Source organism: Anastrepha ludens, chromosome 3 (assembly GCF_028408465.1).
Source record: "Anastrepha ludens isolate Willacy chromosome 3, idAnaLude1.1, whole genome shotgun sequence".
Lineage (NCBI taxonomy): Eukaryota > Metazoa > Arthropoda > Insecta > Diptera > Tephritidae > Anastrepha > Anastrepha ludens.
Genome location: NC_071499.1, coordinates 77992372 through 78007875, shown reverse-complemented (window position 1 = coordinate 78007875; position 15504 = coordinate 77992372). Strand labels below are relative to the sequence as shown.

General features: G+C 37.8%; 1 protein-coding gene across 1 annotated transcript in view; it reads right to left on the bottom strand.

Annotated features, from left to right (window-relative positions):
- The window catches only part of LOC128857565 (GTPase-activating Rap/Ran-GAP domain-like protein 3), a 187803-nt gene that overhangs the window by 148851 nt on the left and 23448 nt on the right, over positions 1–15504 (bottom strand). The window contains exon 2 of the mRNA XM_054093316.1: positions 7398–7467. Coding sequence (XP_053949291.1) covers positions 7398–7467 — 70 coding nt within the window. The remainder of the gene's footprint in view (positions 1–7397; positions 7468–15504) is intronic.

The following is a 15504-nucleotide window of genomic DNA, read 5'->3' as shown; positions in this document are numbered from 1 at the left end:
GGGGAAAGGTTTCAAAGCTCGGAAAATGGGTTCCGCAAAGATTTTCCGTCGTCAACCTTCAGCAGAAAGTGAATGTGGGTTGATTATGAACTTCTGGAACCAAACCAGACAACAACTGCTGATTGTTGTTCCCATCAGCTATTAAACCTATATTACATGAGCCACTTAACAAAAATTGACCGTCTTTAGTGAATAGACGCAAAGTTTTGTTTCACCACAACAACGCAAGACCTCATACCGCAAGGCAAACATTAGGCAAGCTGAACGAGCTCGGATGGGAGCTAAAGCCACCACCACCGGATATTGCACCTTGTGATTATCACCTTTTGCATGGACTTCAATCCCATATGAGTAACAAGAACTACTCCTTAAAAGAAGCTATAAAAAGGGATATCGAAGCGTATTTTGGCTCCAAAGACAAACAATTTTTTGAGCAGGGAATTGAAAATTTGCCTAAACGTTGGGAAGACATTGTAAATAATGAAGGAAAATATACTAATGATTAAGAAATATTTTTTTATTAATTTTATTAATTTTAAAATCACCTTTAAAAAACGCCCGAGCTTATGGACTGACCTGATACCCCCACTTTACTGGCTAGGGTGCCAATAATGCAGTGGCACGTTATAACATCTGAGAGGATGCTGGTAGTGGATCTGATGAATCCAAACAGACATTTTGTCCTTTTAAGATTCAGTTTTGGCCAGAGCGCTTTAAAGACCCTGTAGTTAGTAGTCAGACACGACCTTCTATTGGTTTCCGCAATCCTCTCAATTCAATCGCAAACGAACTGTCCCGTTTAGAGGAATGCTTATGTTCTCTACCACTTGCTGAAGGTAAAGCTCAGAGCCTTTCCTTGCAAACTCATCCGCTCCTTAATTTTGCTCCACTTCAGTGTGGTCGGGGATCGAACAAAGTGTGGTGTGGTATTGTTGGATAAGCGAGAGCGACCTGCTGATCTCTTTAACATGTCTTGAATTGATGCGCGCCATGGATCCAGTGCTTTGATCCCTGCGTGATTCTCCACTAAGATGGTAAGCTGTATTGATGGACGCCGATAACATTTTTTCATCATATTCATTTTGCTTATTGTATATAATATTTGAAAATTTTTTGTAGCATACAGATGAAAGATGTAAGAGTAGAAATTGTTGGTGCGATGAAATGATAACAAATTTTGATAATTTGCATAACTTGTCACTGATTGAGTGACATTCATTTATCAAGTTCGTGAAACACAAAACTTTTCGCAACGTCGACAATTTGCAAAAATGTTAACGATAAATCGTTGAAGAAATTGGCATATTGTCACTAAAACTTTTCTAAATTTTTACTTTACCTATTAAATATATTTGACACCTCATAGAGCATCATCGCGCAAAAGTTTCCTGTGTTTTTACTTGTTGATTTTTTTTTTATATTTATGTATAACACCCTAAAGCTATTTAAGAATTTATTTCAATTTTATGTAGTATGTTTTTTCGAATTCGCACAGCAATAACAATAAACTATGAACTGGCTTTTGCCGGAAGGATTTTAGTGCAGCCAATTCAAAATGCACATGGACTTATTCATAAAATTTTTACAAGCTCTTACTTGCATCATAAATATAAATAATAAAAAATAAAATATGAAAATAAACTCAATTTTATTTGATGAGTGATGTTGCCCCAAGTGCTCGTGAATGCAAGCAAAATTGTTTTTCACGCATAAATACTTCTTTTGCTGATATCGCTCGCCTACTAGCGGCCAGCAGCAGTAAAGCTGGGAGATTTTTATTGCCCACTTAACCAAAATATAAAGTAACATGTGTTACATCTATTGAAGATAATAAAAAACGCTGGTTCACTTCAATTTAGAGTGAACTGCTTTTCATGGAATACGTTGAAAGGGTATCGGTATTCAAATGTTAATAAAGTTAAGTGGAAACCTCTGCTGCGGTAAACTTTTCAAAAGCCGAACTTTAAATACAAAACAAAACAATATAATTTTAATTTCATCACATACATATCCTTTTATCATCTGTTATACTGCATTTAAAAAGAGATGGTATGCACTTTTATTTATTTTAAGCTTTTATATATTTTCAGCCTTACCGAAACAAAAATGCAATTTAAGCATGAACGCTGAATGTGCGTACGAGGAACTCGCACGTACGAGTACTACCGTGCACAAAAATGTGAAAAAAACCTGTACAAATAGTTTCTTCTTTCAATTGATTCATTACTGATCACTTCAATCTTTAAAAGCGGCAATAAGAATGATGTGCGTAACTATAGAGCAATTTCAGAGCTGCCTACTACTTTTGAGGAAAAATTCTGTATAAACGAAAGTTTTCATTTCTTCCAACTAATATGGTTTTGTAACAGGTAGGCCCACTGTTGTCAACTTAGCCATTTCCGGTGAGTATTGTCTTGAATAATTTTTCTCTAGACTATTTGATTGCATGTATTCTAATTCATCCAAGGCCTTTGACACTGTATCACATAGAGTTTTTTGGTGTAAATTGGGTTCTTTTGACTTTCACTCGGGTTTCCTTCAATGGTTAAAACCTTATCTAAGTGAAAGGAATTGGGGGTGAGCCTTCTGCTCCTTTATTGCCACTTCTGGAGTACCTCGTGGTAATATTTTGGGCCTCGTACTTGTCGTCTTATTTATAAATGATATTAACAGTTGGTTTTCATTTGCCTGGCACCTGTTATATGCCGGCGACTTAAGCTTTTTTGCCAGAATAAGAAAGAGTACATAATCATGTATCTATATAAATCTTAAAATGAATGTAAAGTCACTTATTCTTATCCTCCACAATCGTCATATGATATCTTTAATAATGCACTCCAATCAGTGAATGGGATCAAAGATTTAGAAGTAATTTTTAACCCAAATTTTTCTTTCTCAAGTCAAATCAATTTTATTAATATATCTCAAAATCATATGCTTGTGTAATTTTGTTGGGCGTAATAGGTCAAACGTTCAGATCCTTACACAATTAAATTACTGTTTATCTCGTTTGTTCGGCCTAGGTTGGAATATGCTTCATTTATTTGGGTATCTTATCATCAATTTTCTGGCATTAGAATAGAACGGGTACGAAAGATGTTTGTTAAATTTGCCCTAAGATCTTTAAGCTTTTCTTTACTATTTCCCTCTAATAGCTTCCGTCCGTTATTATTCAGCTTAAACAAATTTGAATGCAGAAGACAGCAGTCTTTTTTGTTTAATCTAACTTCTCTTGCAAAGCGTTCACTTTCTTATTCCGACAACAACTTTACGAAGTTCTTACCATTTTTATTTCAAGATATTCAAAACCAAATTCGAGTTCAATGCATCTATTGCTCGGATTCTTCGCAAAATTAATAAGATTTCGAATTCCATGTCGTTAGACTTTACAATTACTGAAAATCGATCATCGTTTCTGCTAATATTATTCGTTAATACTTATATAATTATTATTTTATTCAAGAAGTTGTAATGTAATCCTAGTTATTTTTTCTTTAATAATATTTAAATATATAATTTTTAATTTAAGCCCTAAGCCAGTAGCCAGTAAGAATTTTTGTGCTTTTAGCTTAAATTATATAAGTAAATAAATAAACAAATAATGGATCAATCTACTGAGAGCTGAGAGGCGGTACTGCGATGTACACCAACTTCTTCGGTATTAATTTACGAATTGAACGCCCACATTTCCCATATTAGTTGAAGAAAAAAATCCAACTTGTTTTGCTTTCTTTTTTGCCGAATAATCAGAACTTTTTATAATAAGTTTTTTCCTCTTTTTTTATTCCTTAATCACTCCACTTGAGAGCATAGTTCCTCAACAAAGCTTCGCCATGTGACATAATTTGTTGCCTTTGTTTTTGCGCTTTCCTACGACATATGGACTGCAGCTACCACACGCAAGGTCGACCTTCTCCAAATGGTTCTGGGTCGACCGTGCGCTGTATTTCCTTGTAGATTCCAGTCTAGCGTCATTCAAGTTAAGTGATCTGGTAGCCTTCTGTGGGTGTGACATATCCATCGCTATTTTCTGCATTTTATCTGTCCCGGGATGGGCTCTTCATCAGTAAGATTCCATTGTACGGCATTACTGATTGCTTTTGGCCAAAAGAGATCTGGAGCCACTGGGAGGTATTGTTTGAAACGTGTCGTGTTTCAATTCCGTACAGCAATGCCTACTGTACATAAGAGTGAATATATGAAGTTTCGTTCTCTGGGCGATGCGTTATTTTGTTAATATTGCAAGTAACAGATCCCCTCGACTAACCCCCGCGCAATGGCTAATCATTATGTGGCGTGAGCTGGTTTGGTTGAATCTCATGGCCTTTGTATTGGCAATGTTGACCAGTCCAGTCCGACAGTGCATGCTAGTGTGACTAAGTCGTCCGATTTTGCCTGCTATCGGAAACCTTATGTGAAAGGAAGCAGACGTCGTCACGAAGTCCTGGAGATAGTTGATGAAGCCCCAAATGATATCTCTTTTTTGCGTTTGTGAGCTTTCTTATGATATCATCAAAAAACAACTGTAAAGAGAAGCGGTGGCAGTAGGCATCAGTGCCATATTCCTACTTTGCTAGAAAGTGGTTCGCTTATAGTATCTGTATGATAGTTTTAGAAGCTCCTAAAAGTGTACGATATATCGCACAAAGTTCACAGAAGGAGTAAAAATATTATCATGTTCGTTCATGTGATTTATTTTTATTTTTGTTAATCAAACATAGCTGAAAACGGTAAACTTTAAATATTTTAATATATTATTCAAATATTCGAAATATAACACATGGCTGAAAAGTTCCGGGCCCAACAAAGAAAATTTCCATCAAGAACAACGCAATCAATTCAGCGCCCCTCTAACATTTCAATTCCACTTTTGTAGAATGATTTGTCTTTTACCTCAAAATAGACCTCGGTTTCAGCGATAACCCATTTATTCGAGCGAAATTTCTTACCGACGAGCATTTTTAATGATTGCAAAGACCCAGTAGTCGCGTGGAGCCAAATCTGGCGAATGCGGTGGATGTGGGAGCAGTTCGAAGTTCAATTCACGTAGTTTTGTCATTACTTTGCCATCATCAACACGTTCTTCTTTTTGGCCAACACTGCGCAAACATGGCATCTACTTTGAACAGAGGTTTCTCAAAGTCAAATGCTCTTGCTTCTTCTAGTTGCTTCTGATTGAGCGGAGACTCCATAACTCTTTTTAAGCCATTGCTTCGCTTGAACGGTATTTTTTCCTATCGATAATCATTGTAAAATGAAAACAGGAGATTTTTGTATCCATTGTTTTGAAAATAACAAAAGTAGCGTCACTCTTAGCACAATAACTCACGAATACCATGAAGTTTTATCAGCTATCTTTTCAAGTTTAGTACTAACTGAAAAAGAGGTGAATGCTACAGGAAAAAATTGGTACACAGAAAATACTCTAAATTTTTTAAAACTTTTTGAGAAAGTAAGATCCATAAGATTTCCTTCGTCTCCATTTAATTTCCGTTTAGAGAACAACACAGCAGTTTGACCAGATGATATTATCTGACCAAAAATTATTTCATCGTCTGGATGAAATTCCCAAAATAACTCTTCACTATTGGTTTCGCGTAATTCATGGTCACCTTCTAAATCAAAATGCTCTATGTGATGTATACACTTGCGTCTCCTATCTTAAACTAATTTAAAAATTTCCTCAAGAGCTAACTTTCACATTAAAGCAGTGATTGCTAGCCACGTTTCCTTGAAAAATTCTGATTTGAATTTGAGTTGAACTCAACGATGCGATTGCTGCTAATGATAAGTAACAGCTGTTCGTGACTTTTGTACATTTGAGTTGCTTAACTTTGTGCGATATATCGTACACGCATTTTGAGAAAGCGTCTATTTTTTATGAGGATAATTTTTAACTATTATCTATATTGTGGCTTTCACAGTTTTCGAATGCAACAAAAAAAATCTTTCTAAAGGACGCGCTCCAATTATCTCACTGATATGAGAGACAGCGTTGGTTTTGTACAAATGGAAAAATATATTTAGCTTCATGTGCTCTTTAAGCAGTAATTTTTGCGTGAGAAAAACCATCATCAGGAAATCCACAACAAAAAAAAGGATAGAGGGGGAAGAACAAAAGCATAGTGTGGTCACTCGACCATCGGTGTATTAAATTTGCGCAGGGTCATGCTTTTGCAATTAACGCCGAACGTTGTGGTCTCCTAATTAAGGTCAACACACCAGAAATGTTCACGAAAATCCATGATATGCTATGCAAAGGTCCACTAGGAAAGGTGTGCAAACATGAAGAGGCTGTTATCATGTGGATATGAAAAAGCTAATCGGTAACAAATCGAACACTTTTTTCAACCACTTAGTAACCGTAGGTGGAGTAGGAGAGTAGGAGTAGGAGACCATTCAAGGTAAACCGGTTCAAATGAAGGCAAAAGCTAGTGTAGCGCCAGTTCTTGGCATGCCTGCGAAGTTATACACATCAATTACCTTGAGAGGACCGCCGATCGAAGGTGGACCGACCGCGTGAAGTAAACGTTTTTTTCCCACACGAAAATGCACCGACACAGAAATTTGTACAACAGCAGTAACAAGGCGTTGATTCTTCTTGAATTGCTGCATTTTCAGCATATTCTCGCTTATGTATAATAAAATCCCTCAGATTAACATTGTTGAATACTACTAATTATTCATATAAAATTTAAGTAAAGTATCTTTGCTATAATTTAAGTATTCTTTTCAATTACGCTCAGCCTTGACTTCTTGTATTCAGACTAAAAGTTTACTATGTCACGTCTGTATGTAGTACTTACACCATACACATACATACACTTGACACTTAAAAAGGGTTTAAATTTTCATTTATCTTCACTCATCTCTCATCTCAAATATTCTCCCATAAATTGTATTTGGCGCTGTTGCCAAATAGCAACGAGAAGAATTCTATTTTATGCTTTCAGCAAAATTTCGCGCACCATTCTAAATGCTGCATCGACAGAAGGAAAAAAGTGAATATAAAATATGAATACGACAAAGACCACTAATTAAATGCGAAAATGTAATGTCTATTTCTTGGTGGCGAAAAAAAAATTATATCTTCACTCGCGCATCCGTTAAATTTCCACCAGTGCTAAATGAACGCCGCTGGGTGTAGAAGGTGCCAGTATTGTTCGAGACGATAAAATTGCTAAAATTTTATACAAGTGATACTTGGTTAACATTTATGTTCACAATTAAAAATAATTATATGCAATGTGCGCACATTTACCAACCATGACCTGGGGAATGGGTTTTTTACGGGCAGAGATTTTGTGTGTGTTTGTGTTGGGGCGCTATCTGCTTGAAGTGAGTGCACATGTATTGGTTTCGACTACGTGTGTTTATTCAAGTATTTAGGCACTTACCTGATCTACCGAACCGTAATGATGACGTGAGAAAACGCCGCGTCTGGATATTAACTCGGTAGCTGAGGAGCTGAAATGAGAAAAGATGAAAACAAAATTAAACAAATTAACATTTGACCATGTAGTGGTGATGCTTAAAACGTGCGCACGTGTGTGTACTCATGCGCTTTTTACTGGGTGACATGAAAGTACTTCAGAAATATATTTAAAAAAATGTGTACAGGGATGAATGGTAAATCGAGTTAATTACCTTGACTTTAGCTCTCCAATCCCCAAAACCAAATGCAGTCAAAACAAGAATATGTTGTAGCATACTTATATTTTATAAGTATTAATGTATTTATTTCTATATGTATTTATTTCTTCTACTTGTTAAGATTTAATTTAAAGTTTCTTACATATATGACTATGCCTTAAAATTGTAACGACTACTATATGTCTTTTTCTAAACTCTAAATTTGAATTTTCTAATAGGATTGGCTTTTGCCTATAAAAAGCCTGCGCGCTTTTGGAAAGAAGACATTCCGTTTGGTAATTGGCGGTGAGCAGACCTTAGTTGCTTGCCAATGACTACCTTTCCAGTGTGGACAGCGTTGGCTGGCCGCTGCAACACAGGTGTTGGCTCTTGCTCGTGCAGCTTAGCTTATTTGCATTTGTTTTCCGGAGTTTTTTTTTTCAAGGTTAAAAATACAAGAGTTATATTTTATTTAGTTTTTATTTAATTAAATTATATTTTATAATAAAATAAATACAACTCTACAATGCTACTTTTTTTTTTTTATTTAAAATATAAATTTTTAGCTATAAAAAATATTGGCTAACCTTTGAAGCTTCTAAGATTTAAATTTTCTTAATTTATCTGAATAATTGGAATTTTTATTTTTCTGGAATAAAATTTTTTAATCACTTTAAAAAGGTGAAAATTCCTGTTATTCTACAAAGTTAATAAAATTTAGCTTGAAACGTTAGCCAATATTTGTGAAACGCCCGCCGCACATTGCTCCGACTTCATACAAAGAATAAAGAAAAATAGAAGTAGTTATTGGAATTTGTTAAAATTTTACTCGTAAAAGGATCAAATAACTCAAATTTCATAAATGAAATCGGTTTTTCTCTCGGTATCAAATTTTGAAGAAAAAATTTTGAAGGTGACAATAAAAAATAATTTATTATAAAATATTATATATGTATATTAGAGTGTCTCAAAAAAATTAAAGTGTTTTTTTTTTTAACGCATACCCTCTTATTTTGTTTAAATGGTCTCAAAACATCTAAAAATAAAGTTTCGTCTATTTAGAATCACGGCAAACCGTGCCGAGTTGCGCGGAAACCTAACGGTACTTGTATAGTACGGCGCACGTGAACTGTCGGATTGATTGCGTGTAATTACTTGTTTGTTTTATTAGTAATCGCGTTTTTTTCGTGTATTCAACATGTCAGTGGAGTTACGAAGTTCCAAAAAGGAGATATTTTTAATAAGGGACGTAAAACATCAAATTACCGGTTCTAAACTTCCCTCCAGTACTTACTGGCAGTTTTGTTCTATAATATTCGTGAAGTGAACTTAAGTAGCAATAAAAGTGCAAATCTCACAATTCGTGAGTGTATTATTTATTGGGAAAAGGCACATATACCGACCAGATCAAAATCTAATTGAGTTAATAAACTAGTTAACTTATACCAAGTTTGGAGAGAATTGCAAAAAAATGCGAAAAAAACTCAAGAAGTGTTTTAACAGCGTCGACAGGAGTTTGTTTCAAACTTAAACGATTTGTTTGACATCGCACATGCCAATGCTCTTCAATCGATTAAAATAAATGAAGATAAGATCTTCTTGCAGGCAGCCGCAGTTTGGGAAGCTATTACGAACTGGAACCTTGAAGACAAAGAGCAGATTCTCTGTTGTGATACTACTGCTTCTAACACAGGCCGCATAAATGGAGCATGTGTACTTCTCGAACAAAAACTGGGTAGAGAAGTGCTTATTTTTGCTTGCCGTCATCACGTTTACGAATTAGTACTTAAAGGCGTGTTTGAAGCGAAAATCAGTCAGGTAACTACAAGGATGGTTCCATGTGTAGAAGTCTACGCAAGTGGGGAAAGTTACTGATCGCCATTCACTTGGGAATGGCCAGGACGATTCTTCTGCATATGGTTCAAGCAGCTCACAACGGCCGGGATTAGCCCACGTATCCTCTGGGTAGCTTCCGAACACCCGTTCGGGAGTGAGCTAACGTGAGAAGGCGAAACATTCCAGGATAGCTGGTTGTGCGTTGGGTTTGGGACCCGCCACTTAAAAATCCCCCCCCAATGAAAAATTTGAAAAAGCCTCGGATGAGACCTCCCTATGCTGATGACGACCCCTGCAAACGAAATAAGGAATATGATTTGAGGGCATGCACCTGGAATGTCCGGTCCCTTAATGGGGAAGGTGCCTCTGCCCGGCTGGTTGATGTCCTCGTGAGCGTAAAGGCTGACATCACTGCCATCCAAGAGATGCGATGGACGGGGCAAGGTAAGAAAACCATAGGACCTTGCGACGTCTACTACAGCTGCCATGTAAAGGAGCGCAAATTCGGTGTCGGATTTGTTGTGGGAGAGAGACTTCGTCGCCAAGTACTGTCGTTCACTCCGGTGGACGAGCGTCTCGCAACAATCCGCATCAAAGCCCGTTTTTTTAACATATCGCTAATTTGCGCCCACGCCCCGATGGAAGAGAAGGACGATGCGACCAAAGATTCTTTCTATGAGCGCCTGGAACGCTCCTATGAGCGCTGCCCCCGCCACGACATAAAAATCGTGCTTGGCGACTTCAACGCCAGGGTGGGCAAGGAGGGAATTTTTGGTCCCACAGTCGGAAAATTCAGCCTGCACAACGAAACATCCGGTAACGGACAGAGGCTGATCGACTTCGCCGGGGCCCGAAACATGGTAGTCTGCAGCACCAGATTCCAGCATAAGAAGATTCACCAAGCCACCTGGCTGTCTCCTGATCGAAAAACACGAAACCAGATCGATCATGTTGTGATAGATGGAAGACACGCTTCTAGTGTATTAGATGTACGTACGATACGAGGACCCAACATCGACTCGGATCACTACCTTGTTGCGGCCAAACTGCGCACACGCCTCTGTGCAGCAAAAAACGTGCATCTACCTACGCAAAGAATGTTCGACATCGAAAAGCTGCAATCACAACAGACAGCCAGAAGATTCGCCACTCGACTCTCACTCCTGCTCTCAGAGAGTACTGCCCAACAAACTGGCATCCACGAACAATGGAGCAACATTTCTCGTTCTCTACGTACCGCCGCCGAAGAAGAAATCGGATTCCGGCGAGCCCGAAAAAACAATTGGTACGACGAGGAATGTCATGCTGCCGCAGAAAGAAAGGATGCCGCCTATAGAGCCACGCTGCGATCGGGCGCAACGCGAGCCATGTGGGATCGCTACAGAGAGCTGAAAAAGGAAGAGAGACGTATTATCCGACAGAAGAAACGAGAGGCCGAAATACGTGAGTGCGAAGAGCTTGAGATGCTGGCCAACAGGAACAACGCCCGAAAATTCTACCAGAAAGTTCGGCGGCTTACAGAAGGTTTTAAGACCGGGGCGTTTTCCTGTAAGAACAAAGACGGCGAACTGATGACTGACGTACAGAGCAATCTTAAATTATGGAGGAAACACTTCTCGAACTTATTAAACAGTGACAGCTGCGCATGTCACCGAGAAAGTGAAGATCCCGATACCCCAATCGTTGACGACGGAATTGTCGTTCCGCTGCCCGATCATGTCGAGGTGAGAATAGCGATAACGCGGCTAAAGAACAACAAAGCCGCGGGCGCCGACGGACTGCCGGCTGAGCTATTCAAACATGGCGGCGAGGAGCTGGTAAGGTGCATGCATCAGCTTCTATGCAAAATATGGTCGGATGAAAGCATGCCTGCCGATTGGAATTTAAGTGTACTCTGCCCAATTCATAAGAAGGGCGATCCTGCAATTTGTGCCAATTACCGCGGGATTAGTCTTCTAAATATCGCCTATAAGGTTCTACCGAGCGTATTGTGTGAAAGGCTGAAGCCCACCGTCAACCAACTGATTGGGCCTTATCAGTGTGGCTTCAGACCTGGAAGGTCTACCATCGACCAAATATTCTCAATACGCCAAATCTTGGAAAAGACCCATGAAAGGAGAATCGACACACACCATCTTTTCGTCGACTTCAAAGCTGCATTCGACAGTACGGAAAGGAGTTACCTGTATGCCGCGATGTCTGAATTTGGTATCCCCGCAAAACTAATACGGCTATGTAAGATGACGTTGCTCAACACCAGCAGCGCCGTCAGAATTGGGAAGGACCTCTCCGAGCCGTTTGATACCAAACGAGGTTTCAGACAGGGTGACTCGCTGTCGTGTGACTTCTTTAACCTGATGTTGGAGAGCATCGTACGAGCCGCAGAACTTAATCGCTCAGGCACAATTTTTTATAAGAGCGTACAATTGTTGGCGTATGCCGATGATATTGACATCATCGGCCTTAACAACCGCGCTGTTAGTTCTGCCTTCTCCAAACTGGACAAAGAGGCAAAGCGAATGGGTCTGGTGGTGAACGAGGACAAAACGAAGTACCTCCTGTCTTCAAACAAACAGTCTGCGCACTCGCGTATCGGCACCCACGTCACTGTAGACAGTTATAATTTCGAGGTTGTAAAAGACTTCGTCTATTTAGGAACCAGCATTAACACCGATAACAATGTCAGCCTTGAAATCCAACGTAGAATCTCTCTTGCCAACAAGTGCTACTTTGGACTAAGTAGGCAACTGAGCAGTAAGTCCTCTCTCGACGAACAAAACTAACACTCTACAAGACTCTCATCATGCCCGTCCTAACGTATGGCGCAGAAGCGTGGACGATGACAATATCCGATGAAGCGACGCTTGGAGTGTTCGAGAGAAAGATTCTGCGTAAGATTTTTGGACCTTTGCACGTTGGCAATGGCGAATATCGCAGACGATGGAACGATGAGCTGTATGAGCTTTACGACGACATAGACATAGCGCAGCGAATAAAGATCCAGCGGCTACGTTGGCTGGGTCATGTCGTCCGAATGGATACAAACGCTCCGGCTTTGAAAGTATTCGATGCGGTACCAGCTGGTGGTAGCAGAGGAAGGGGGCGGCCTCCTCTGCGTTGGAAAGATCAGGTGGAGAAGGACTTGGCCTCACTTGGTGTGTCCAACTGACGCCGGTTAGCACGAGAAAGAAACGACTGGCGCGCTTTGCTAAACTCGGCCAAAATCGCGTAAGCGGTTATAGCGCCAATTAAGAAGAAGAAGAGAGAACTACAAGCCCAGACATCCCATTATTCAGGAAATTCCGAGAAAACTGGAAAAATATCGATCCCGAGAAAAAACAAAGCTGTACAGAAAAGCTATCTTGCTTTAATGTTTCGAAAATTGACAAACTGCTAGAATTCTACAAAACTGAATTAACCAAAGAAATCGTTAGAGATGACTATCGCGAATTAATTGAGCTTTCAATTATATTTCTTGGCGGAGATTCAGAGAAGAAATTTAAGATTCGGCACCAGGTGCTATGCACCAGACTCGATGGATGGCGAGAGCCATTTATTCATTAAAAATATCGTTACGTAGCTCTCAATTCAGAATTTCAAACAAGGATAAGGCAGCTCTGTTGGACGTATATCTGTTCATCGTGACATCCTACGTAGAACCCTGGCTCCAATGTATTTTAGCAGTAAGGTCACGGTATCAGGATTTGTGTTTTTTGAAGGCCATGAAAAATTACGAAACAATAGACAAAAGCAGCTTTGCAGAAGTTTTGGCAGCATTTGTGGTATTTGACAGATGAAGTATCTATTCTGGCTTTATTTGATGATGATGTCAATCTAGAAACTAAAGTAAGAATGATTGCTAACTTAACTAGAGAAAACCCAACAGCTCACAATAAACGTTACATTGCATCCAAAGAAAAATCTGTGGCCCACTTTTTGGTACGTTAATTAAGCCTTGATTTTGTTCTATGACTAAGTTTGCTAGTAGGTATAATTGATAACTGATCTATCTGTTTTAATTTCAGAGAGAAACATTGGTGACTTCGTCTGTGTCAAAAGCAAGTTCCTGTTTAATCGACTCCAGATTGCCGACAGTTTTCTGAACAAGTGCCCCTCTTCGTGGTCAAATGATGATTCGTTTCTACAGGCTAAAAAGAAGCTGCTAGGACTGAAAGCAGTTAATGATACGGCAGAAAGAGTGGTTAAGTTAATGCAAGACTTCCGTGGTTTGCTCACTGTTCAAGAGGAGCAAAAACAATTTTTATTACGTTGCGTACAAGAACACAGACAGGTATATCCCGACTGTAAAAAGCAAACTTTGAAAAGAAAATTCGATGATTGATGTCCCTTTTATAATAAAAAGAAAATAAATACGAAATATGTGTTTTATTTTTATTTATTTAATTGATCTAAAAATTCAATTAAACTTTTCTATATTGTGAGCCTATAGCTTTCTTACTAACTTTTAAACTTAAAGTTTGGCATCAAGTCGGCACGGGTTAATGACATCCGATCTCAATAATATTTTATATTTAAGTTTTTAGAGTCAAATGGAAATAAATAAAGGGTATGCGTATTGAAATTCCGAAAAAAAAATTCCCCCTAGTAGCCTGGGACACCCTAATGTATATATTAAAAAAAAAATAATAGAACCGTCTACATAAATCAACACAATTTTCCTAAAATTAAGAAAAACAAAACGAAAATATAAATTGGTGATATATTCATGTGGTATTAATTTTATTTAATGTTTGAAAAAGTATAGTTAATTGTAAAAATTAATGAAATAGCAAAAGTTTCACATTTAAAATGAATTAAAATCGGATTATATTGTAAAGCAACCGCACTCGTTACGTCGTGTTCCTCCTCCCCCTTCCTCTTCCTTTACGATCGTTTCAAAAAGTCGTTGCTGTTGATGAGTATTGCCACCTTACGTTTCATATTGTAATAGAGAATTAGTCTTACCAGATTTGGTTACTGTTGGTTTGTATAATTGAGGGATTATTGCGTTATGACATAAATTGTATTTAATTAGCATTTGTTGATGGTTTGGCAATAGATGAGTCTTGCCAATCCACATCCCACATTCATTGTGTATTATGTATCAGTTCATGAACTAAAATCCTCATAGGAGGCAAAGACTTCCATGCTATTATCTGTTTCTTCATTTTCAACAATGAATTGCTTAATAGTGATGTGATGAAGCTAATGGATGAGTTATTAAACCTTTATGTACTTTTCCAGTTTTTCGAGTATGAGAAGGCAGATATTTTCATAAGTTTTCATGTGAAATTTCTAATGCTTCATCAGATAATAAACCTGTTCAAACACGTTCAAATAAATTGTGAAACAAATAAATGAATAAAAAGCTCAGAAAGTATTACCGATTGGTAAATCAAACAACTTAAGTGCAGCACAGCTGTGTATTAAAACTTTATGCACAGAAGTAGGTATGCAGTACCAATTGTAATTTTTGTTGTACAAGTCTTTTGTTAAGGTTACGAATTTACTGATCTCATATATTTTTTATTTCTTTTTAACAAGAGAGCTCTTTTAGCAACACAGAAAAATTTTAAATTACAGATTTACTCAATTGAGTAATTTTTGATGCTTTCTTGAAATTCTTTCCTTTGATACCAATAATGAAATATTCCACATAACTTGGGCATAATTTGTAAAAATTTGACTTTGAAAACAGGTTTCAGCCTTCTCGAAAAATATATTTAAATGAAAATCTTCTTATTTTTAGTTTCTGAAGTTTTTCTTTAAACTCTTTCTATTGACACCAATATTGTAATATTTCACATAACTTGGGTGTATTTTGTTCATATTCGACTTTACAAAAAGGTGGTAAAAATATATTTAAACGGAAATCTTCATAAGCCTCTTCCGTTTAACACCGATGGGATATCTTTGTGTTTCAATTGACTAATACATTAACTAAAAATTCATTTTTCTAACAGATGGCAACCCTATTTTTAAATCTGAAATATATTCTAAATGTTAGTTAAAGTTATAAGCGATATGAAATCAAAT